The 27,540-nt window shown below is 38.6% G+C and overlaps 1 protein-coding gene across 6 annotated transcripts in view; it reads right to left on the bottom strand.

Moving 5' to 3' along the window:
* Positions 1 to 1,641: 1,641 nt before the first annotated feature.
* Positions 1,642 to 27,540, bottom strand: part of FRMD3 (FERM domain containing 3) — a 371,558-nt gene continuing 345,659 nt past the window's right edge. For 5 of the 6 annotated variants that reach the window (XM_068552178.1, XM_068552177.1, XM_068552181.1 and 2 more), the window contains one exon: positions 6,007 to 6,963. In XM_068552178.1, coding sequence (XP_068408279.1) covers positions 6,365 to 6,963 — 599 coding nt within the window. In that variant the 3' untranslated portion in view covers positions 6,007 to 6,364. Of the gene's footprint in view, positions 1,701 to 6,006; positions 6,964 to 27,540 lie in introns of those variants that run through there. The other variant, XM_068552180.1, reaches the window with a different exon arrangement.

Genomic DNA, 27,540 nt, shown 5'->3' on the forward strand with positions numbered 1-27,540 from the left:
CCCTGAGAGGCAGCTTTCTAGCTATGATTCCTTGGACTTGTTAATAGTGTTTGGTTCACTTTACAGCTTATGTTCTAGGAAGATCATGCATGGAGTATCCAGCATCAAATAAGTGCAAAGCTGACTGACACTTCTCATTATAAGTTAGCAAGTTGGTTTTGGCATAAATCAGTCTTGGGTGTACTTAGTGTGACCCTGTTGCTCATAGTTAAGCTGATCATCATCGCTGTGTATGTGCTGATCAAAAATGTCACACTCATGACTATGGAGGTAAAAGCAACCTTGAGATTATTCTAACTCTCTACCTGCTTCACATTAAACAAGAAATTCAACATTACAAATGGTAAACAAATTGAGTGTGTAGCATTAAATATTCAATGCCAGAAGGCTCATTTAAAATAATTTGTGTAATTTATAGTCTCACACCAAAACCCATGATACAATTACTTTTGGTGACTTTTAATCTGATTCTTTATGGCAAGTAGTAGATCTATGACTATAGGGCAATAATCCTTCCCTATTTCACCTTGTCAATATTTTAGAGGAAACAAGCTGGAAGAATTGTTGAAAGAGGGCACCTAGCGGATGAGGCAAAGCCCTACAGATAGAGTGTCTGGAAAAGTCCTGGTTAACATCCATTGCTGTGACATAGTCATTAAAAACACCCCCTTTCACTCTCAAAAAGAGTCCCGGTTTGGACAATAAATTATACATAAACCCTTAGAACCAGGAAGTAGTACCTCTCTGTGGCCACCACTGTGCAGGGTCTGGTTTGCAAGCTCAGGGTTATCAGGACACTGAGGCTGATTGAGGATGGGAGCGAGCCAATTCACATCAAGGAAATGACAGGAGACTGATCCCTAAACCAGGATGCTGTGTTTTTAACTTATTACGAAGAATATAACTGCCAGAGTGGAAACCAATGTTGGTTTGTCAGTATGTTCCCTCCCTTGAAGTGTAGTCTCCTTGGAAAGCTCAAAACCCTTGGAATTATCAAAATCATAATTCTTGTGGATGAGGAGATCAAGATGAGCCATGTTAGCTGGAGGAACTACAGTAATTTGCAAGACAGGTTTCAATATTTGGTATCCACACAAAGCATATCCTGTGTCCTACTAAGGGTTTTCCTTTGCAACCAGGAAAGCGGCTTTGGTTCTCTTTCCAAAGAGATATTTGGGGTCAGCATCAGCTACAGGTAAAGAAGAAGGATGTGTGGTTCCAAGCAATCCTCTGTTCTTTTCTAATATTATGTCCCAAGTTCCCTCACCCATCTACAAGGGCTGTCAGGGCCGATGTCAGTGGCAGACGTCCTCTGATGCCTGAGGTTCAGCCGGGAGCAGCCTCCCCGACTCCTTCCTCTCTTGCAACACTGGAAGTAACAGATCCTAAACAGTCTTGCATGTACTTAGTGTGAATCCTGCACCACTCCCCATCTCACACCCCACTTCCCCATAGACAATAGACACATGGCCAGAAGAGGATTAAAATCGGCTTTATTGATGAATTGAAGAGCACAGCTGGGATCTGAGGCCCAAGCGAGGTTTCTTTCATCCTCTCTGAAGTGGTGACAGCTGAGGGCAGTGGGTGGGGCTCACCAAACTTACCCACCCTGCCACAGACCGAGGCTGGAACATGGAGAGCTGAGTCCTGGGTGGGCCCACCACGGGCAGGTCCTGCTGGGTCTGTTTACGGCATGGAGACTGGAAGCCCAAAAGCAGGTCCAAGAGAAAGAGAGAGAGAGAGAGAGAAGCAGGAGGACAAGTAAGCAGGGTCCTTTAGCACATTATCTCCACCCAGTAGAGAAAGGCGGCCCCAAGAGTCTCAAGTTCAACCACAACCATCCCGAGGTCACCCAGGTGGAAGCTTCTCCCCAGTCCTTTCCTTCCAAGCTGAAATGTAGTTAGGAGATCTTTACCCTAATCGGCTGAGCAAGGAGTGTATGAATAAGGAAAAGGGTTTCTCCCATGAGGTGAGGCTGGGTTCGGAGCCTGGGCTGCTCAGTGAACAAGTGGCCAAGGGCCATTGTGTGTGAGCCTCCCAGTGTGCGGCCACTAACACAAACAGGTGCTGGCTCGGGACTGACTCCTGATACCTCACACCTGAACACTGGCCACTGACTTCCTTTTCTTTCCTGTGCTCTGGAGCTCAGACCCCTGAGGACTGCTGAGGAAGAACTTGACAGACTTCGCCCACCCCCCAACCCCTGGATGGGTGAAATGGATGAAGGAGATCAAAAGGTACAAATTCCTAGTTTTAAGATGCATAAGTCCTGGGGATGTAATACACAGCTTGGTGACTCTGTTAACGATTCTGTATCTGTATCGTATGTCTGCAAGTTACTAAGAGTCAGCAATCTTAAAAGTTCTCATCACAAGAAAAAAGAAATCTAACTACGTGAGGTGATGGACATTGACTAAACTTATTATGGTAATCATTTTGCAATATATACGTATATCAAATCATTATGTTGTATACCTAAAAATAATATACTGGTATATGTCAACTATATCTCGATAAAACTGAAAAAAAAAAACAACTTGACTAGGCCACCGCAGCTAGGGTACAATTCAGCTGGACACCTATGGTGTTTCTGTAGTAAAGAGAGTCCCTTTTATTCCATTCAGAGTAACTAACACCTTCTGATTTAACTGTCAGGTGTGGAGTTGTTAGCTTTGTGCCAAAGCAAAGCGGAGGTCCTTTTAGGCCATGCATGGAGGGGACGACAGGAGTAGAATAGCAAGATTCTTCCAGGGCCTGTGAACAGATAGAAGTTGAACGGCAAAGTTGCAGAGCTGAGTCTGAGGTAGCTCTCTTTGGCACAGGAAGTGAGAACATACTAACTGCTGCACTCTGAAATCCTTCCTCTTGCCTGTCATACAGAACACCCCTTTTCTGGTTTTTTCTCTATGCTTTTCTATTTCTATCTTGATGCCACTAATTAAACTACAGCTGTCTTTTATATTTGGGTGCATTTCTAGTGCACTTAATAGTTTTCCTTTGAGCCTGGGTGACTTCTGCAAAGGAAGGGTTAATCCCATCCATTACCTGTGATTTTTTTTTTTTTTCCATACTATCACCATTCAAGGGTGACCTCATTTCATGGTAGCAGATGGCACCTTTCTGTAGTTTCCAATGGGCTATTTATGCAACTTTACTTTGAATAAAACTAAATGATTGCAGAAACATTTTTCCCCAGAGTATTTTTTATTAGGGATTCCTGCCACCATATTAACATATAAAACAATCTGGCTGTTAACACAGAAATGCAAATTTCACTATACAAAGATAAGGCTCCAATCACAGGTAACATGGCCCCCAACTCTCTAGTATCTCAATGAAATCAATTCATTTTGACTTCTTCCCAGAGTTGTCTTTTATAAATAGTAGACAAACCACAAAATATATTCCAGATACATAACATTTTACAGTATGTTCCAAGCACGGACAGAAATACACGATACTTCACCTACGTTTTTTTCATGATCCAACTTGCATTAGCACTAAAGACAAGATTGTGTGTGTATATGTATTTGCCATATGTGTGTGTGTATAAAACCACAAATGTACACAAATGGTAGTTTTCATGGAAAATTGAAACCTTTGAGACTGTGGGTTTTATCCACTATGATATCTGAGAGGGAAAAGGAATAACATGTCACAAATTCCTCAACTGGGGAAAAATAAAAACAACTATGTATGAAGGGCATATCAGTTGTGTGTATACAAATACACACATATATACAGATTCATATATAAACACATATACCAGTAATATGGAATATACATATACTCACACACTTGCTTTGAATTCTGTATCTTACTGTATTATATATTCTCCATCTTTGGAAGCAGTCTTTTCCTCATTTGATTCAGGCAACTGGTGACTGTCTTCTAAGAAAACTTAAGCAGATATTTCAAAAGACTCTGATTCTATCCCGACAAAATGGCATTTCGGGATCCAAGTTTTACTTTTGGTAGCAATTGTTTAAATTCTGCAGACCCTATCCTGTCAACTCCTTCACTTAAAAACATTTCTATTCAACTCTGAAGTTTTTGCCTAAGAGAAAAGAGATGTTAGCTAGAAATGTTAAAATTATATATTTATTATTCCTTACTATAGATCTGCTTGGCTGGACTATGTGTGATACTTATTCTGTCAGTATTTTTCAATGTTTTATGATGGCTAATATATTAATTCCCTAGTTTAAAAAATATTATTAAATATTAGTGTAAAAGGGCAAGGGCTAAATGATTTGTTATGGTTAGAACTTCAAAGAAAATGATTTGAAGCATGATTAGAAGAGGGAACTAATTTTGTGCAGACTACACTGGAGTACCCTTATGTAAGAAAGTATGACTTTAAGTCATAAACAAGGGGGGAAAAATCTTCAGCTTCAAAGGAGGCCATTTGCAAACTTTCCAAATAACCTATAGAAAATATATTTCTACCCTGGTATCAAATTTCAGGTATCAAATATTCTTTATTAAAAAGCAAAATCAATCACTCAATGCACATGAGAAAGAACACCCTATAAACTTAATAGCAAATTATACTATAGTTTGCTCAACTGAAGGCTTCATGAGCTGACTTTTAAAACTTATTTACAAAATTAAATGTCTAATAAAGCACTTAGAGCTCCATGAATGAGTAGGACTGGAATGGCCAATTTGGAGATTATGTTAATGATAGAGTTGGAGTTAGGGAGAGATTATAGGCAGCCCAATCCCTTTGAAAATATTCCATGCCTTCATTTACAATCTATGGAGAAATCCCTATGCTCTTTGCCCTAAGCTCCATACTCTTTTCTTTCACAGTATTGGTAAGTACTGTGCATGGAAAGCATCAGAGCCTTTCTGTCATGGATTTAATGGTATGAAGGAAGGTACTAGAGCATTTGTCCCATCTACTGTCTAGTTAGGGAGTCATTTCACTACTTCACCCAAGCTGAAATGGTGTATTATCTAATGAGTTGAGTCCCCTCCACTTTCTTAATGAGAGCCCCAATTATGAATGAGTTAAAATCTTAAGGAAACCAGGAAAGGAAAAGAGTATAATGACCGCCACAAAGAAGGATCATAGGCATTTATCAAAAAGCCAAAATCCATTCTCTTCACACTCTTTCTCTCACACACACACACACACACACACACACACACACACACACACACTTCCTTTAAAGTTTCTTCCACAGAATCTCAATGAACGGCATGAGGGACCAAAAAATGTGCCTTCAAGTTTCTCCACTTTTATTTAGATCCACTTAAACATATTCATGTCAACTTGGACAGTGAGTATACTGTTCTTTACATCATCCAATACCTTGCATCACCATCACTTTCATAAAATAGATCATTTGTCTACCATCACTTGCCTACCAGCCTCACCAGAGCTCTTGTTTTGCAACTTACCAGTTGTCCAATTCCCATCTGCTTCCACTCTTGGGTTAATGTACAATAATATGCAATTAACTAGCATCTCCTTTAACTTTTTTCCTTTAAAGTTTCACTTTCTTTTAAAAACATTCTATTTCCAGAGCCAAAATATATGGACAGGATGCAAATGAAAGTAACAAGTCATCTTGTCCAAATACTTTGAAAAATGGACCCTGTGTCCACTTGATGCTCTCAATTTCTACTTCCTCCAGTTCCATCTGTTTCAGAAGCTAACTTTCTACAGTGTTTTTCTACCTATTTTCTATCTCATATGCAGGTAACAACAAATCATGTTCAGCCAAAAATATTTTAAAAAACAAACCAGTGCCAAAACAAACATTAAAAAATTCCTGACATACCCTTTGTGCGTTAGTCTTACAATCTGTACACTTAAATAACTCCAGGAGGCTTCTTTTTTTTTTTTTTTGCTAAAAATTTACCAAAATATTTTGAACACATAAAAATATTTTTAAAAAAACAAAAACAAAAGCCCAGCATAAATTTAGTTGTATAGGCATTGGTTAGAGAACATTGTTTTCACTAAGGATTATATTCAAAAAAGTTTCTCTTGGGTTTTTACTAAAACTCTGATTCTGAACCTTATAGCTTATAATGGTGTTAACTATTAAAAAAGGAAATCTAATTCAGCTCAATTTATTATAATAGATAAAGAGTATGTCTGTACTATAATAAAAAATAAACATATTTTTGGTTATTTAGAGGCCATCTTCCTGACCTGTAACTAAAATAACTGTATTTGATTTAAACTTACTTGCAGTGAATTATGGAAAGCTAACTTAAAGTCTGAATAATCAGTTATGAGTAAGGAACACCTGTTGACGGTCCTGTGACCATTCAGAACAAGGCCTTTGCTGAAAAAAAAAAAATCACTAGTATTGAATATAGCCCTTAGTCATATGAGATATGAGCTTTATGAGCAACCCAGCATGTAAAGAACGAGGTTGACTTTGCCAGCCACCCACTCCTTGAGAGGACAGTAGTATTCATAGTGAAACTGCTCAAACTCGGGCGTCTGGCGGATTTCACATAAGAAGGAGAGATCAATACCTGACTCCAAAAGGAGGAGGAGCAGGGGGAATACAAAAAGCAGCAGGCCCAGGCCCACCACAAGGAGCCGGGAAAAACTCTTGACCAGTGGGTTCACCCGAATATGGCCACTCAGAATGTCATAGCTCCATGACAAAGCTTGGTGAGCCTCCTTCAGCTCTTCTTCTTCGGCCATTAAAAAGGCATTTTCATCTGCTTCTAGTTCCTCAAACGAATCTGTGTCTTCTTTTTCCAACTCCAGCCTAGATGGACAGTCAAAGAGCATGTCAATCTCATCATCATCAACGGGGGTAGGGAGCAGGCTGGCACTTGGGTTGTATGCCAGTTCAGAGATGGTCAAGGGCTCTTCTTTTATTTTATCTTCCTCCTCACTTGAGGGCTCTTCATACTCATGGGATTCCTTTACTGGTGAGCTGGAGGTCAAGGGGGCAGAAATGTCATCTTCTTTGGGCAATGGAACACCTGTAAAGAGACATATTTTTCTTAATTTTAAATTTCAAGTTTTCTTCTTCCACAAAAATCTGTAAATGGAAATAAACCAAAACTAACTAACGAATGGAAGTTAGGGAATCCATGAAATTGTTCTGTGGAATCCTGACTTTTAACAAAGTCATTTTTAGTAATAGATCCTATACCATAAGTTCTAAGGTCAACATGTTAAACCCAAGATAACCAAAATACCTCAAATGGTTGGCAGTATTTACAATATTTACATGTGCAATTATGGTCTGAAAACCCCCAACTCTGGTCATGTTTACAAGAACAAAATGACAAGAAATCACCATTATAAATTTGAGTAGTGTCTTTTGGAAGTCAACACTGTCATCCAATAAAGTATTATAGTAAAATTAGAGAGTCTACTATCTAATGGGATATTTTATTATGTTATGTATTTTTTCTAGTCTTCATTCTAGGCACAATTTTGTGGTTTCTCGTTTCATATAACTGCAGTCATATCTGTATGAACAAATTTACATCTTGTTCCTTTAACATTTTAACTTAGACATTTTCTCTGTTGACATAAAACTCCCACTGGCATTTATTATGGTTGCCAACTTTTCTACTTAGTTAATACAATAATAGTTGCCTATTGGCAAACATTTAGATTGCTTTACAGTTGTGAAAAAAGAATGCTATGAGACATCTTTACATATACAGCCTTTATCATCTCTTGTTTCAGCTCATTTGATAGATGTCTGAAAGAAAAATTGCTTGGTCAAAAGGTATGAACATTATTTCTTAACCTTTATTGGGGGAGAGGTATTTCTCAACCCTTCATTTTATAGATGGGAAACCCTTCAAATATCAGGCCTAAGGCCAGTTCTCCTAATTTTGAGTCTTGGGTTCTTAGTGGGAAAGGTAGAATCAAAGAAATGTTCCCCAGGAGGGATCTACAGTATAATACCAAATTGGTAGCCAAGTACATTAGGTAACTGTAACCCTGCTTTTAATGAATGCATTTCAGTATTTCCCTCTCTTCAAGATGTACAGGAAGTGATGTCACCAAGATGCCAACATCGGTTGTTCTGACTTCTCTCCCCCTCACAGGAAGAACAACTAATAACCATTCACGGAGAAGACACCACTGAGAAAATCCTAAAACATGCAAGTGAGGCTGAAGTACCCTCCTGTACCACAGAGACCAAGACAGACTGCACTGGGAGGGTAAGAGGAATGGCTATGCTGATCACACTGAGAGATCTCCTCAGAGACTCCAGTTCCTTCAGTGGGAAAAGAGAGCCACGGGTGACATCCAGCTCCCCGCCTAGCATTGTGGGTCACTTTATGGGAGCCCTTACTCTGTATTTCACCCCCCAGTATCACAGGGGAATCTGTGGGGCTCAACCACTGGGAATTCATGATGGAGAAGGCGGGGGGGCTTCCGACAGTCAGCACTCAGATCTTGGCAGACTGAGTTCCTACCTGCAGAGCCAAGTACTAGTCCCAACCAGTGGCTGTGCTCATATGCAGAACCTAGTTGGTGGTGCATCTAACCAGGGAAAGGACTGCCAGATTCAGATCCTCAGAGGAGGAGTTTTGACAGCCCTGGAGCCTGGTCTACTCACACCCAGGCAGAAGAACTGAGTCATAACCCCACCCACTGTGGATCCTAGATCCCTGTCCCTTCCAACCAGAAAGCCTGTTTGGGAAAATTTGGGAGTTACCTGAAGTGGGCTCTCCCAGTCCTACCCAGGCAGGAGGGCTGAGTCATAGCTCCATCTGACAGGAAGGGCTGGTAAGAACACCTGGAAGCTGCATTATCCAGCCACACTGGAGCTGAGAGGTGGGCAGGCAGAGCTGATTGCTTTTAGAGCAAAGCAAGTGGTCCAGTTTGGCCATAGAACTTGGGGCCTGGATCAGACTGATTGAAGACCACAAACAGAGTGGCCTAGGAGCTGCTTCTCCCACTGTGCCTAAATTAGTTTATGTAGGGAAACTAAGTCATAGCCTGACTCATTGCTGAATACAGCCTTCAGTTTATCTGACCAGGGAACCTTACCAGAGCACACAGAAAGCTGTGTAGCCCATCCAACTACATCCAAATGCCCTGCTTAACAGTGGCATTTGAACCAAAAGTATAGCCCATGGCTTTCCCTGTCTGCAGAGCAAAACTGGTAGTCTCACCTGACCAGATATCCAGTAAACACTCTTGCCTGACTTGGGTCCCCAAACAATGAGCCATGCAGGCCCTGGGTCCCATCCTGCTGCCCTACCAGGGTAGGGAAGTTAATTCATAGCCCCATTTACTGCTGAGTATAGTTCCTAGTCCCGACCATCTAGTAAGCCTGACCAGAAAATCCAGACAAAAGAGCCTATACTATAGCCTCAGTTGGGCATGGAATGAAGCCCTCAGTCCTATCCAGCTGTTCTCAGCCAGTGGCACACACCCCCATCCACAATCTCAGAGCTTAAACAGTTGCCTTGCCCCAAAATAGACTCTAATAGCAGGTCTCACCTGCCCAAGGTTGCTAACAGCAGACACCAGAAACCCAAACTGAGCTGGCTGATGAATCCAAAGCAAACCTGCAAAGTCTGGAAGAGGAGCCCACTTACTCAAATGCACAAATACCAGCGTAAGGAATCAAGGACCATGAAAAATCAGGTAAATATGACAACACTAAAGGAAACTAAAAAAGCACTAATAACCCTAAAGAAATGGTGATCTATGGACTGTCAAAGAATTCAGAATAATCCTCTTAAAGAAGTTTAGTGAACTACAAGAACACATGACAACTAAACAAAATTAGGAAAGCAATGAATGAGCAAAATGAGAAGCTCCACAAAGAAATAGAAACCATTTTTAAAAACCAAACAGAAATCCTAAAGCTGAAAAATATAATAACTGAAATGAAGAAATCAATAGAGATCTTCAAAAGAAGACTCAACCAGGCAGAAGAAAGAATCAGTGACCTGGAAGATAGGATATTTGAAATTATCCAGTCAGAGAAGCAAAAAGAAAAAAGAATGAAAAAAGTGAAGCCAGCCCCAGCCCATAGGACTTACAGGACACAATGAAAAGAAACAATATTTGTATTAAAGGAATTTCAAAAAGAGAAGAGAAAAAGGACAGAAAATATATTAAAGACAGTAATGGCTGAAAACTTCCCAAAACTGGGAAGAGAAATAAATAGACATCAAGATCCAAGAGGCCCAAAGGATCCCAAATAGGTTGAACTCAAAAAGGGCTCTACTGAGACATAAATATAAATTGTCAAGAGTCAAAGACAAAAGAATTTTAAAACCAGCAAGAGAAAAGAGATAAGTTAATGTAAGGGTGCCTCCATAAGACTACTGGCAGATTTCTCAACAGAAACTTTTCAGGCCAGAAGCTAATGGCATGACATATTCAAAATATTGAAAGAAAGAAACTGTCAACCAAGAATACCATACCTGGTGAAGCTGTCCTTCAGAAATGGAGGGATAAAGACTTTCCCAAACAAACAAAAACTGAAGGAATTCATCACCATTAGACCTACCTTACAAGAAATGCTAAAGGGAGTCTGTTAAGTGGAAAGGACACTAATTAACATCATAAAAAGTAAGAAGGCAGTGTAAAACTCACTGGTAATATAGTCAAAGTTAGATTCTGTACGGTAATGCTGGTGCACAATTCACTTACAAATCTAGTTTACAAGTTAAAAAACAAATGTAAAAATAACCATACTTACAATAATCTGTTATTAGTTATACAATAACAACAGCAAATTGTAATATCAATAACCTGAAACGTGAGGGGGAGGAGAAGTAAAAGTGTAAAGCTTAGGGATTGTATTGGAGTTAAGTTGTTGTTAGCTTAAACTGGAATGTTACAATTTTAAGATATTTTTATGTAAGCTTCACGGTAACCACAAGGGAAAAACCTTTAGTAATTACAAAAGGAACATGATAAAGAAGTCAAAGCATACTGATACCACAAAACATCAAAATAAGAAACAGCAGGGTAAGAAACAAGGAACAATGGATCTACAAAACAGCCAGACAGTAAGTAACAAAATGGCAATTGTAAGCCCTTTTTTTAAATCAATAATTTAAACATAAATGGATTACATTCTCCAATCAAAAGACATAGAATGGCTGAATAAATTTAAAAACAAGATCCAATGATATGCTGCCTACAAGAAACTCACTTTAGACATAAAGACACACATAGACTGAGAATGAAGGGATGGAAAAAGATATTTCAAGCAAATGGCAACAACAACAACAAAAAAGCAGAAGTAGCAATACTTACATCAGACAAAATAGAGAATGGACTTGAGGATACGGGGAGGGGGAAGGGTAAGCTGGGACAAAGTGAGAGAGTGGCATGGACATATATACACTACCAAACGTAAAATAGCTAGCTAGTGGGAAGCAGCCGCATAGCACAGGGAGATCAGCTCAGTGCTTTGTGACCACGTAGAGGGGTGGGATAGGGAGGGTGGGAGGGAGGGAGACGCAAGAGGGAAGAGATATGGGGATATATGTATATGCATAGCTGATTCACTTTGTTATAAAGCAGAAACTAACACACCATTGTAAAGCAATTATACTCCACTAAAGATGTTAAAAAGAAAAAGACTGTAAACTAAAAATGGTAAAAATATACAAAGAAGGTAATGATAAAGGAGTCAATACATCAAAAAGATATAACAATTGTAAATATTTATGTGCCCAACATTGGTGCACCCAAATACATAAATCAAAATCTAACACAGCTAAAAGGAGACATAAATAGCAATACAATAACAGTGGGGACTTTAATACTCCACTCACAACAATGAACAGATCATCCAGACAGAGAATCAATAAGGAAACAGCAGATTTGAGCAACACTATAGACCAAATGGACCTAACAGACATATAGAGAACATTCTATCTATCTGACAACAGCAAAATACACATTCTTCTCAAGTGCACATGGAACATTTTCTAGGAAAGACCATATGTTAGGCCATAAAATAAATCTTAGCAAATTCAAGAAGATTGAAATCATACCGAGTACCTTCTCTGACCACAATGGTGTGAAACTAGAAATCAATAAGAGAAAAACTGGAAAGTTCATGAATAATGGAAATTAAACAATCTCCTGAACAACCAATGGATTAAAGAAGAAATTAACAAGGAAATAAAGTATCTTGAGAGAAACAAAAATGGAGATACAACATACCAAAACTTATGGGATGCAGCAAAAGCAGTTCTAAGAGGGAACTTCATAGCAATAAATGCCCACATTAGAAGCAAGAAAGATAAAAAAAACCCTAACTCTATGCCTTAAGGAACTAGAAAATGGTGGTCAAACTGAGCCCAAAGTTAGCAGAAGAAAGGAAAAACTAAAGATTAGAACAGAAATAAAATAGAGAACAGGAAAATAGGAAAGATTAACCAAACTAAGAGTTGGGTCTTTGAAAAGATACAGAATTGACAAACTTTTAGCTAGACTAACCAAGGAAAAAAGAGAGGACCCAAATTAACAAAATTATAAATGAAAAAGGAAACATTACAACTGATACCACAGAAATACAAAGGATCATAAAAGGCTACCATCAGCAAATATACACCAACAAACTGGACAACCTAGAGAAAATGGAGAAATTCTCAGAAACATACAAACCACCAAGACTAAAACAAGAAGAAATAGAAAGTCTGAATCAACTAATTACTAGTAAGGAGATTTAATTGGTAATCAAAAATCTCCCAGTGAAGGAAAGCCAAGGACCAGATGGCTTCACTGGTGAATTTTAAAGAATTAACACCAATCCTTTTCAACTCTTCCAAAAATATCAAAGTGGAGGGAACACTCCCAGTCTTATTTTGTGAGGCCAGCATTACCCTGACACCAAAGCCAGAAAGGACACTATTAGAAAACTACAGACCAACATGCCTGATGAATATAGATGCAGAAATTCTTAATACTAGAAAACTGAATCCAGCAGCACATTAAAAGAATCATTTACTGTGATCAAGTGGGATTTAGAGCTGGCATGCAAGGATGGTTCAACATACACAAATTAATGTGATATATCAAATTAACAGAATGAAAGAAAAAAATCATATGATCATCTTAATAGATGCAGAAAAAGCTTTTGACAAAATTCAACATCCATTTGATAAAAACTCAACAAATTAGCTATAGAAGGAATGTACCTCAACATAATAAAAGCCATATATGATAAGCCCATGGCTCACATCATACTCAATGGTGAAAGATTGAAAGCTTTTCCTCTAAGATTAGGAACAAGACAAGGGTGCTCACTCTCACCACTCCTATTCAACATAGTACTGGAAGTCCTGGCCAGAGCAATCAGGCAAGAAAGATAAATAAAAGGCATCCGAATTGGAAAGGAAGAAGTAAAATTATCTCTATTTGCAGGTGACATATTTTTATACATGGAAAATCCTAAAGACTCCACCAAAAGACTATTGGAGCTAATTGCCAAATTCAGTGAAGTTGCAGGATACAAATTTAACATAGAAAAATCAGTAGTGTTTCTATACAGTAACAATAAATTATCTGAAAAAAAAAATCTCTTTTACAACAGCATCAAAAACAATAAAATATTTAGGGATAAACTTAGCCAAGGAGGTGAAAGATCTCTACACTGAAAATTACAAGACACTGGTGAAAGAAATTGAAGAAGACACAAATGAAAGGTATCCCATGTTCATGATTAGAAGAATTAATATTGTTAAAATGTCAATACTACCAAAAGCGATTTATAGATTCAATGCAACCCCTATCAAGATTCCAATGAAATTTTTTACAGAAGTAGAAAATAAATCCTAAAATTTATATGGAACCACAAAAGACCCTAAATAGCCAAATCAATTCTGAGAAAGAAGAACAAAGCAGGAGGATATTCACATGTGAAAGAATGAAACTAGACCCCAAACTTCCACTACTCACAAAAATTAACTTGCAGTGGATTAAAGACTTAAATGTAAAACCTGAAACCATGAAACTCCTAGAAGAAAACATAGGAAAAAAAGCTCCTTGACATAGGTCTTGGCAATGATTTTCTGGATATGATCCCTAAAGCACAAGCAACCAAATCAAAAACAAGTGGGACTACATTAAACTAAAAAGCTCCTGCAAGCAAAAGAAGCAAACAACAAAGTGAAAACCTATGGAATGGGAAAAAAATTTCCAAGCCATATCTGAGTAGGGGTTAATATCCAAAATATATAAAGAACTCATACAACTCAATAGCAAAATAAAAACTCCAAATAATTCAATTTTAAAATGGGAAAAAGGCCTGAATAGACATTTTTCTAAACAGGATAAATGAAAGGCCAACAGGTACACGAAACTAGGCTAAACATCACTAGTCATTAGAGAAATGCAAATCAAAACCACAATGACATATCATTTCATGCCTTTTAGAATGGTCATCATCAAAAAGACAAAACAAATAAATAAACAAAAAGAGACAGCTACATGTAAAAGAATGAAATTAGAACACTCCCTAACACCATATACAAAAATAAACTCAAAATGGATTAAAGACCTAAATGTAAGCCCAGACACTGTCAAACTCTTAGAGGAAAACATAGGCAGAACACTCTATGACATAAATCACAGCAAGATCCTATTTGACCCACCTCCTAGAGTAATGGAAATAAAAACAAAAATAAACAAATGGGACCTAAGGAAACTTAAAAGCTTTTGCACAGCAAAGGAAACCATAAACAAGACGAAAAGAAAACCCTCAGAATGGAAGAAAATATATGCAAATGAAGCAACTGACAAAGGATTAATCTCCAAAATTTACCAGCAGCTTATGCAGCTCAATATGAAAAAAACAAACAACCCAATCCAAAAATGGGCAGAAGACCTCAATAGACATTTCTCCAAAGAAGATATACAGATTGCCAACAAACACATGAAAGAATGCTCAACATCATTAATCATTAGAGAAATACAAATCAAAACTACAGTGAGATATCATCTCACACCAGTCAGAATGGCCATCATCAAAAAATCTAGAAACAATAAATGCTGGAGAGAGTGTGGAGAAAAGGGAACCCTCTTGCACTGTTTGTGGGAATGTAAATTGATACAACCACTATGGAGAACAGTATGGAGGTTCCTTAAAAAACTAAAAATAGAACTACCATACGACCCAGCCATCCCACTACTGGGCATATACCCTGAGAAAACCATAATTCAAAAAGAGTCATGTACCGCAGTGTTCACTGCAGCTCTATTTACAATAGCCAGGACATGGAAGCAACCTAAGTGTCCATCGACAGATGAATGGATAAAGAAGATGTGGCACATATATACAATGGAATATCACTCAGCCATAAAAAGAAACAAAATTGAGTTATTTGTAGTGAGGTGGATGGACCTAGAGTCTGTCATACAGAGTGAAGTAAGTCATAAAGAGAAAAACAAATACCGTATGCTAACACATTTATATGGAATCTAAAAAAAAAAAAAAAATGTCATGAAGAACCTAGGGGCAAGACGGGAATAAAGACACAGACCTACTAGAGAATGGACTTGAGGATACGGGGAGGGGGAAGGGTAAGCTGGGACAAAGTGAGAGAGTGGCATGGACATATATATACTACCAAACGTAAAATAGCTAGCTAGTGGGAAGCAGCCGCATAGCACAGGGAGGTCAGCTCGGTGCTTTGTGACCACCTAGAGGGGTGGGATAGGAGGGTGGGAGGGAGGGAGATGCAAGAGGGAAGAGATGTGGGGACATATGTATATGTGTAACTGATTCACTTTGTTATAAAGCAGAAACTAACATACCATTGTAAAGCAATTATACTCCAATAAAGATGTTAAAAAAAAAAAGAGATAAATGCTGGTAAGGATGTGGAGAAAAGGGAACCCCGGTGCACTGTTGGCAGGATTATAAACTGGTACAGGTACTATAGAAAACAGTATGGAGGTTCCTCAAAAAGTTAAAAGTGCAAAAGTTAAAAATTTTGCACTGCCATATGATCCAGAAGTTCCCCTTCTGAGAATATATCGAAAGGAAACAAAAACACTAACTTGAAACGATATCTGCACCCCCGTGTTCATAGCAGCATTATTTACAATAGTCAAGACATGGAAACAGCCTCAATGTCCATTCATCTGTGAATATATATATATACACAAAGAACTTGTGATACACACACACACCCTCCCCCCCCACACACACACACAACAGAATATTATTCAGCCACCAAAAAATGAGAAAATCCTGCCATTTGCGACAACATGGATGGACGTGGAAGGCATTATGCTAAATGATATAAGTCAGGTAGAGAACGACGAACACTGTATGATCTCACTTATATGTGGAATCTAATTATTTTTAAAAACTCATAGAAAAAGGAATCAGATTTGTAGTTACCAGAGACAGGGAGTGGCAAGAGGGAGAATTAGAGGAAGGGAGTTAAAAGGTACAAACTTCCAGTTATAAATAGGTATAAGGAATATAATGTACAACATGATAACTATAGTTAATACTGCTCTATGATATATATGAAAGTTGTTAAGAGAGTAGATCCCAAGAGTCCTTATCACAAGGAAAAATTTTTTTCTTTTTGTTACATTTATATGAGATAATGGATGCTAACTGAAGGTAGTGCAGTAATCATTTCACAACACTTGTAAGTCAAGCCATTATGCTGTATACCTTAAACTTATACAGTGCTGTATGTCTATTATATCTCAATAAAACTGGGGGAAAATGATGTGCAGGACTGAATTACTGGTTTTATCTTTTAAATATCAACAGATATTTCCTAATAGCTCTGGTATGACAGTCCTGAGCAGCCTAAATGAAAGATACCATAAAACATGCAAGCAAAATACAAAGGGCCAACAAGCACATGAAAAGAAGCTCCACATCATTAGTTGTTACCACAATAAGATAGCACTTCACACCCACTAGAATGGCTATAATTTTTTTTAATAGATCTTTATTGGAGTATAATTGCTTCACAATACTGTGTTAGTTTCTGTTGCACAACAAAGCGAATCAGCTATATGCATACACATGTCCCCGTGTCCCCTCCCTCGAGCCTCCCTCCCACCCTCCTTATCCCACCCCTCTAGGTCATCGCAAAGCACAGAGCTGATCTCCCTGTGCTATGCTGCTGCTTCCCACCAGCCAACTATTTCACATTTGGTAGTGTATATATGTCGATGTCACTCTCACTCTGCCCCAGCTTCGCCCTCCCACCCCATGTCCTCAAGTCCATTCTCTATGTCTACATCTTTATTCCTGCCCTGCAACTAGGTTCATCAGTACCATGGTTTTGTTTTTGTTTTTGTTTTTGTTTTTAAGATTCCATAAGGAAGGAAGAACGTACAATGGAGAAACGACAGCCTTTTCAATAAGTGGTGCTGGGTAAACTGGACAGCTACATGTAAAAGAATGAAATTAGAACACTTCCTAACACCATACACAAAAATAAACTCCAAATGTATTAAAGACCTAAATGTAAGACCAGACACTATAAAACTCTTAGAGGAAAACATAGGAAAACACTTTTTGACATAAACCACAGCTATAATTTTTTAAAACCTGAAAATAACAAGTGTTGGTTAAGGGTGAGGAGAAACTGGAACCCTTGAACATTGCTGATGGGATTTTAAAATGGCTCAGCTGCTATAGAAAACAGTTTGGCAGTTCCTCAAGTCAAACAGAATTACCATATGATCCAGCACTTCTACTCCAAGGTATATACTCCAAAGAATTAAAAACAAGTACTCAAACAAATACTTGTACAAAAATGTTCAAAGCAGCAGTAATCCAATAGTAAAAAGTTGGAAACAACCCAAACGTCCATAAACGGATGAATAGATAAAATGTGGTTTATCCATATAATAATATTATTCAATCATTATAGACATGATACAACATGGATGAATGTCAAAAACATGCTGAGTGAAAGTGGACAGACACAGAAGCTTACATAACATATGATTCCATTTATCTCCATATGAAATATCCAGAACAGGTAAATTCATAGAGACAGGAAGCATACATATGATTCCATTTATCTCCATATGAAATATCCAGAACAGGTAAATTCATAGAGACAGGAAGCATACTGGTGGTTGCCAGGGGCTGAGGGAGGAAATGAATGGGGAGTGTCTGCTTAATGGGTACCACGTTTCCTTTTAGGGTGATGAAAATGTTTTGGAACTAGAGAGAGGTGTTAGTTGCAAAGCTGTGAATGTACTAAATGGTACTATATTTTTCATGTCAAAATGGTTGATTTTATGTTATGAACTTCAATAAAAATTTAAAAAAAATAAATGCAAGCTGTAATTTTTCTACCATCATATAATACTCCATGAAACCTGAAGGGAGAAAATGTTCACAGTGTAAGGAAAGATGACAAGAGTTATGACTTTCTGGAATACTACATCTTTACATATCTGGTATTCCATATCCCCAGAAGAAAGGTCATTTTACTCTCCTCTTTGGGAAAGCAGTGAAAGCAACATATTGTATATGAGTGGCATTACTGCTCTAGAAAGACCACTCCCAGCCCCTTTGGCTATTTTCACCGTCCTGTGGTCACAGAGATCTTCCATGCTCTGTGTTCTTACCTAACAGCATTTTCTCTTGTAAATGGCCTTTCCTCCTTAAGTCTCCTTTTCCTAATACGCAACCTATTCTCCCTCTGCCTTCTGTTTTCCATATCCTTCTCCTATAACAAGAGGTAAAGGGAAACCTCAGGTTTCCGGACTGCAGTATTTTGTTGACAGCAACTCCATTCTTCCAGTTGCTCAGACCAAAAACCTTGACTTTCCTCTGTTCACTCTCACAATGGACCCATCAGCAACTTCTATGTCTCTACCTTCAAAACACACCCAGAATCGGACCACTTCCTACTATGTCCACCGCTACCAACCTGGTCTAAGCCTCCATCTTTCTCACTTACATTACTGCAGCAGCATCTCATCTGGTCCCCCTGCTTTAGCCCTTGCCTATGTGAGGGTCATTGTCAACACGGCAGCTGGAGTCATCCTTTGAAAACGTAACATGGATCATGCCACTCATCTGTTCAATTGTCCTCTAGTGGTTTTTCATCTTCCTCAGAGTATAAACCAAGTCCTTGCAGGGATGTCTAGGGCTCTACTCAGTGAGCCCTCCCCTCCTCTCCTAACCTCTCTGACCTTGTCCTGCTAGGACCCTCCCCCTTGTTCATGCCACTCCAGCCACAGAAGCCTGGCTGCCCCTCAAACATGCCAGTTAAGCTCTCTCTTGCTGTTCTCTCTGCTTGGAGCACTCTGCCTTCAGACAGGTTCACACTCTGTCCCTCTTTGCAGGTTGTTAAACAAATGTCACCTTCTCAGTTACATTATGTAAAATTTCAGCCCATCTCCCCAGCACTCCCTATCCCCCTTCCCAAATTTATTTTTCTTCTGAGAAATCCAGGATCTAAGAAGGAAAAATAGAGCACTAGCAAGATGAAATAGTGGCTTCTGGGAGAGACATAATCATGGTCATTAATCCAGGGTCACAAAAGCGAGTGCCTCTACAGGCCAGGCAGGTGCCTGATGTGAATGAGTGCAGGCTAGGTATGGGACAGTAGGGAGTGGTGGTGACTGCGGAAAATTGACCATATTGAGCTCCATCTGAAAGCTTTAAAATTCAAATTAAAAAAAAAGATCTGTGCAGTCCATACAAAAAGAGCCTGTGGGTATTTTTAGGCCTATAGGCTGCTAGTCTACAAATGCTGCTAGATAAATGCTGTGATAAAATCAGCTAGATTACTGATGTTTCAAAGTCGCCCAAGTATTCCAGTACTTTGATCTCAACAACAGAAGTATTCTCTTATGTTTCTGGAAAGGAGGAGTTAGGCAGGGAAATAAATGCTTTCTTCCCTGTCATAGTTTTTATAACCACTAGCATTAGATGTGCAGGAGTTTCATAATACTTTTCCCATCATCTCTAGGCTCAAACTTTTAGTGGGACAGAGTGGAAAGTAGACCAGACAAAGGTTGGACAACCCAGTTCTGCCACTTACTTATGAGACTTTAGTTCTTAAGTAACTTCCATCGACCAATTTATGGATAAAGAAGATGCGGTCCGTATATACAATGGAATATTACTCAGCCATATAAAAGAATATCACTCAGCCATAGTGCCATTTGTAGCAACATGGATGGACCTAGAGATTATCTTACTAAGTGAGGTAAGGCAGACAGAGAAAGACAAATATCATATGATATGGCTTATATGTGGAATCTAAAAAAAAAATGATACAAATGAACTTATTTACAAAAGAGAAACAGACTCACAGACTTCAAAAATAAACTTATGGTTACCAGAGGGGGAAGGTGGCGGGGAGGGATAAATTAGGAGTTTGGGATTAGCAGATACAAACTACTATACATAAAAGATAAACAACAAGGACCTACTGTACAGCACAGGAAACTCTACTTAATATTCTATAATAACCTATAACGGAAAAGAATCTGAAAAAGAATAGATATATGTATAACCGAATCACTTTGCTATACACCTGAAACTAACACAACATGTAAATCAACTATACCCTGATATCAAATAAAAATTAAGAAAATATTCTTGGAGCTCAGCTTGCTTAACAACAACACAGGAGTTAACACCTACCTCATAAGGCCGGGGTGAGGGTTAAACAAAATTATGGATGCATAAGTGCTGCCTGTATCAAAAAAAGCTATAGGAATTATATGTTACTATCTTACCAAAGAAAATTAGGCTACATTGGCCTATTTCTAAGCAATATGTACATACAATCTATTGACAAGCAATATCATTTTATCAACACAGATTAGTTTTCTAACAAGTCCACTATTACAGAGTACAAGGGAAATTATATTATAGTTGGTTACCCATATTTTCTTAATTTTCTTTATGGGGTAGATGCTTAAAGTTTCCTACATGCCTTTTCTGATGAACTGGACAAGAATGTCCAAAGAGACCAGAAATGTTAAATTAGTGAGACAATCTACACTGTTTCATTGAATTTATTTTACTTCATCAGTACATGTGAAGCCTCCTAAATGTATTCACAAAGCTCAATGACTAAAAACGTTTTTTAGAAGTGATATGACAATGCTTAAGGAAAAGGAAATGGCTTTCAAATTTCTATAATTATGCAGCCCAATTAAAATTATATAATAGCTGAAAGTTTCTGACACATAGGAAACAATAATGTTAACTTATATTTTAGTAAATATAACTATTTTTATACCATTATTATCATTATTCAACTTGAAGAAATACTTCATGGAGTAAAATAGCGAGAATCAAAAGATGCTGAAGGAAAAGACTGGCCACTGATGATAGACAGGCTATGTGCCTGCTGTGTACAGTCAAGCAGCTTGTGCACTGCTCATTCCAGGCTTTGGCAAATGGCATCACTGGTCATCACCATTCAGGTTCCCTCTGTGGCACCCCAAGTCACTCTGTGCTGGTACCCAACTATGGAATGCCCCCTAAACTTGCAGAGCAGGGACACAAAGAAAGCGGTACCACCACCTGGCAGGGAGGAGGATATTTTAGAAAATTGTAGAGGCTTTTTTGGCGGTCACAATGATTGGCAAGGTCAGCATCATTTAGTGGGTGGGCGTCAAGGATGCCAGACATCAAAAAAATGCATAGGATGGTCCCACAAAATAAAGAATTATTTTGCATCCCACATAACTCTTAGATGTCCTATTAAATATTATCCATGTTGGGTGAGAAGCCTATTTAGAATGATTTGAATCTAGAATCTACCTGTGTTTTACATTTAAACCTAAAGCATTTAGATATGATTTTAACATATTTTGAATTTTTCAGGCATACAACCACTGGGTAAATTGAAGGAAGTATCCTGCCAAGAGCTGTTTACCTGTTCAGAACATCACATCACTGCTGTCCAAAATGGCTAAGGTGTCCAAGATGCCTACATAGTAGCACACGTTCTTGCATCTGTTGAGTGGTGCCCATGTCCCCCCATTACATTCACAGAGAAGCCAGCATCCCATGCCTTCATTATGCCTCCTGGTGAATCATGCTTAAGAAAAACCTTTGGAAAGACTTAACTATTTTATAATGAATTACTTCTAAGTTCTCCTGTCATTACACTTACAGCATTATTTTGACTTTTAAAGTTATGTGTAAGTAGACTGTGTTTTCTCTGAGTTGCATTTCAGGATGGTAGAGAGAACATTAAGGTCTTTGTTACTGAATCTGAAGGGCATACTGAATCTGAAAGGATTGACAACCACTGCTCCAGAACACACGAAATTGTCAGGTCTCTATGGAGGTCACATATTTGTTGCCTATTAACCAGAACCATCCTTGCTGAGGTGGGCTAACTTCTGATTGATCTACTTATGTTGATCGGTGTAGCCATCCTGTCTCTGGGAGGTGTGCTCTACTCTTGAATTGAGGATAGGGACAAGAAGAGTGAAGGAAGAGTGGGAGAGAAGGAAGAGGTCATCACTCCACTTCTAGGAAATATGATGGCGTGGAAAGAACAGTGGCCTGGAATTCTGGGGACCTAGATTCAGTTCCACAGAACTCTCTGTGTGTCCTTCGACATGTCATTTCAGTTCTATGAGTCTTAGACTTTTTACCTGAAAAATGGACCAGATCCCTTCCAGTCTAGGTCTCTCAAAAAAAGTCCCACTTGACACTATACATATACTTTCCCTGAAAGCACCAATCACCTGCATATACGAAGCGGAGCTATTTCTCCTGTATCTATTGGAAACATTGTGGGAGAGGGGAAAAGAGCACTAAAATTTTTAATAAATTTTTACAGCGATAGATATTTTAAGCACATGACCATGTGATATTCATAAGAGGAGATGAGGAAACTGAGGCTCAGAGACGTTAAGTAACCTGCACAAGGTCATGACGCCAGGACACAACAGAGCAGGAGTTTGTACCCAAGCCTGCCTGACTCCAAAGCTTGTTCCAAACCACCATGTTTTCCTGAAGAGAAGGGGATCTGAGAGGCCCAGAGAGACCCTCACTTCTTAACTAAAGAGGAAGAGTCTTGTGTTATTGGCCAATTTCATTTGCTGAAACCACAGTATCATTATATGTAAGGTGATCACTTGTCCCTATTTGCCTGGTACAGTCCCACGGTATGCCTGTTTCCTAGCAGCATTATTACAGTGCCCCTTTCACTCTCAAAAGGTTTGCCTAATAGATTTTATGGTCACCTAATTACGTGTATCCTGGAAGCCAAAAAAAAAAAAAAATCACTTGCTGTTGTGGGGATTAATGGTTTAGGTTAGAAATAAGCTTTCAAGTTCACTGTATTATGCATGTGCTATCCGTGCCCCAAATGTTTTCTATCCACATTAAGCAGCATGCAGACTTCCAACTGTAGTAAGATGGTATGCCATTAAACTCCTGTGTGATTCCTTTATCTTCCCTTTGCTGGGGATAAAGTCTAATCCTTCAAGTGAAGCTCATGTCTTATGGGTTTAAAGAAAAGATCCTGAGAATGACATGTACTTTTTCAGATGAGAGTTTTCACTTTCAGGCATAGACACTGCAAAATATCTCACACTAGAAATGTTCCTGATGCCTCTGAATATCCTTGGGAAGCTGCCTGCTCATTCTATTTAAAACCCATAAGAGTCATCCCAGTGACTGAGGAAAGTATAGACGAATGGAAACTTAGACACACACACTCACACACACTTCACAGCAAATCCTAATGTTCTTCCTAGCCATGAACATCAATCTCACTTCTCCTTGTGGTCATCATATACCAACCTCCTGGTTATGCCTCTAGAGTAGCTGAACATTTTGAAACCTTTGTCTTACCATTTTTTTTGATTTCAATATCTAGAATTCAAGAGAATTCAGTCAATCCTTGTCCTCATATTGCAGCAGTCAACTGCCCCTTCCAGACCACTGAAATGGCTCTCACCAAGATATCCAATGATCACCATGTTGCTAAAGACAATGTGTGTTCTCTTCTGTCCTCCTACTGACCACTCTACCTCTGTGACTTCACACCCTCTTGGTTTCCATCTCATGATTCTAAGCTACCTCTGTCTTTTCCACAGTCTTTTCACCTCTATTTGTGGTAGCCTCAGCTCTCTGCTCTTGTCACTCTGTACCCTCCCCCTTAGAGTCTCAACCATATGCATGGCTCCACCATGCTACTGCAGCATTACTCAACACAGCTCTGCAGGTCACTTGTGTCCTTGCCCATTGTTCCTTGAAATTAGTTTGGGAAACTGTGCACACTATCACCTTTTGGACATTACTATTAAGGTTAAGAGTGCAAGCTCTCATCAAAAATTATGGCTATCACTGTGGAAAACGATACGGAGATTCCTCAAAAAACTAAAAATAGAACTACCATATGACCCAGCAATTCCACTCCTGGGTATATATCAGAAAAAACCAAAAACACTAATTCAAAAAGATATATGCACCCCAATGTTCACAGCAACATTATTTACAATTGCCGAGATACGGAAGCAACCTAAGTGTCTACCAACAGATGAGTGGATAAAGAAGATGTTGTGTATATATACAGTGGAATACTACTTAGCCATAAAGAAGGAAATTTTGCCATTGCAGCAACATGGATGGACTTGGAGGGCATTATGCTAAGTGAAATAAGTCAGACAGAGAAAGACAAATACTGTATAATATCACTTATATGTGGAATCTAAAAAACACAACAAACTAGCGAATATAACAAAAAAGCAAACTCACAGAGAAAAAAACTATTGGTTACCAGTTGGGGGAGGGAAGAGGAAGGGGAAAACAGGAGTAGGGGATTGAAAGGTATAAACTATTAGGTATAAAATAAACAACAAGGATATATTGTACAACACCAGGAATATAGCCAATATTTTATTTTTATATTTTCTTTTTAAAAAAATTTTCTTGAAATATAGTTGATTTACAATGTTGTGTTAGTCTCGGATGTACAGCAAAGTGATTCAGTTACATATATATATATATATACACACATATATATTCTTTTAAAAATTCTCTTCCATTATAGGTTATTATAAGATATTGAGTATAGTTTCCTGTACTATACAGTAGGTGTTTGTTGGTTATCTATTTTATATATAGTGGTGTGTATATTTTAATCCTAAACTCCTAATTTATCACCCCCTTTCCCCTCTGGTAACCATAAATCCGTTTTCTATATCTGTGAGTCTATTTCTGTTTTGTAAATAAGTTCATTTGTATCATTTTTTTAGATTCCACATATAAGCGATATCATACGATATTTGTCTTTCTCTGTCTGGCTTACTTTACTTAGTATGATAATCTCTAGGTCCAGCCATGTTGCTGCAAATGGCATTATTTCATTCTTTTTTGTGGCTGAGTAATGTTCCACTGTGTATATAAACCACGTCTTCTTTATCCATTCATCTGTCACTGGACACTTAGGTTGCTTCCATATCTTGGCTACTGTAAATAGTGCTGCAATGAACACTGGGGTGTACATATCTTTTCAAAAAATGGTTTTCTTCAGATATATTTTATAATAACTATAAATGGAGTATAACCTTTAAAAATTGTGAGTCACTATATTGTATACCTCTAACTTATATAATATTGTATAAAAACTATACTTCAAAAAAAGTCATGGCTATCATCAAAAAGACAAGTGGTTACATGTGCTGGTGAGGATGTAGGGAAAAGGGAACTTCTGTGCACTGTTGGTGCAGCCACTATGGAAAATAGTATGGAGGGTCCCCCCAAAATTAAAAATTGAACTACCATATGATCTAACAATCCCCACTTCTGAGTATATATCCAAAAGAAATGAAAATAGGATCTTGAAGAGATATCTGCACTCCCTTGTTCATTGCAGCATTATTCACAATAGCCAAGATATGGAAACAACCTAAATGGCCATCAATGGATGAATGGATAAAGAAGACAGAAGATGTGGTATATGTATACAATGGAATATTATCCAACCATAAGAAAGAAGAAAATCCTGCCATTTGTGACAACTTGGATGGGCCTTGAGGGCATTATGTAGGTGAAATAAGTCAGAGAAAGACAAATTCTCCACGGAATCACTTATATGTGGAATGCAAAATAAACAACAACAAAAAAACACAACAACAAAGAAAAGTCAAACTCATAGAAACAGAAAGTAGAAAAGTGGTCACCATGGGCTAGGGGGTGGGAGAAACAGGGAAAGGGTGCAAACTTTCAGCTGTGAGATGAATAAGGTTTGATGTTCTAATGTAAAACATGGTCATTATAGTTGATAACACTGTTTTATACAACTGAAATTTGCAAGAGAGTAGAACTTAAATGTTCTCACCAAAAAAAAAAAAAAAAAACAAACTGATAAATACGTGAGGTAATGAATGTGCTAATCAGTTAAGTAGGGGGAAATCTTTTCACAATGTACATCAAATTGCCACAATATATACTTTAAATATCTTTCAATTTTATTTGTCCATTATACCTCAATAAAGCTGAAATTAAAAAGAATACAAGCTCTTAAATTATCTTTCTGTGTCTGAATCCTGGCCTTGTATTGTCATGTGACCTTGAACAAGTTACTTAATCACTCTGCTCAGTGAAATCTATAAAATGGAAAAATTCAGGCCATACCGCGTGGGGACACTGTGCACAGAGGAGTCAAGAATTAACGTGGGGGAAGTGGTTGGCTCACAGTAAACACTCAGTAACATTACTATTTACATATTAAAATGTCTGAGAGGTCCCAAAGAGAAGAAACCAGTTTTGCTTTATTTAACTCAATATTTCCCAAATTTATTTGACCAGATAAGTTTGAACATGACTTAGTTTAGTTTGAGAAACACATGTTACTGAATCTCTGACCCATCTCAACTCAAAACCGTCCAATGAGCTGCAGGCTCACCGCACACCTGGATGTAGGCTCATATCCTACAACCAGTCTGTATCTCCCACCCCAGACTTTCCCTCCTCTACCAGTTACTATATAGTAAATGGCATCACCTTCTACCCACGCCAGCAATCTAAGGGTTGGCTGTGACTTCTCACTCACTGCTCACCCCATATCTGTCACCAGCTTCTACAAACTCTGCCACCATATTCACTTTCAAAGCGGTCCCTGCCTCTCCATCCCCCCCATGCTTACCACTTCTCAACTGCAGGACAGCAATGGCCTCCTCACTGGTTTCCCTGACCTCAGTCTGGCTCCTTCTGAATTGCTGCCAGAACAATCATTTTTAAATGCCTAATTAGTCATATGAATCTGAGTCAGGCTGGGACCTGGGACCCTTTGCTGCAGTGCTTGCACCTGGACACACCTCTCCTCCAGCAACAAAATACAAAGAAACTGTATGGGACTAAAAATAACTGTGTGCATGTGCAGTTGGGGCAAATACTGGAGCCAAAAGATACAGAGATCAAAAAACCCAACTGCCACTTTTGAAGAGCCTGGAGCAAAAACAGGGTGTCAGGAGCAAAAGCAGGGTACTGAGAATACCTCCTGCACACAACACCACCAGAGGGGTGAGCAAAACACCTAAGCCACCCCTCTGGCCTGATCCCTGGACACACCCCTACCCTCACCCCATAGAAGGAACAAGCTTGCCCCCCTCAGGGAGCCAGC

The sequence above is a fragment of the Eschrichtius robustus genome, chromosome 10 (genome assembly GCF_028021215.1).
Source record: "Eschrichtius robustus isolate mEscRob2 chromosome 10, mEscRob2.pri, whole genome shotgun sequence".
Lineage (NCBI taxonomy): Eukaryota > Metazoa > Chordata > Mammalia > Artiodactyla > Eschrichtiidae > Eschrichtius > Eschrichtius robustus.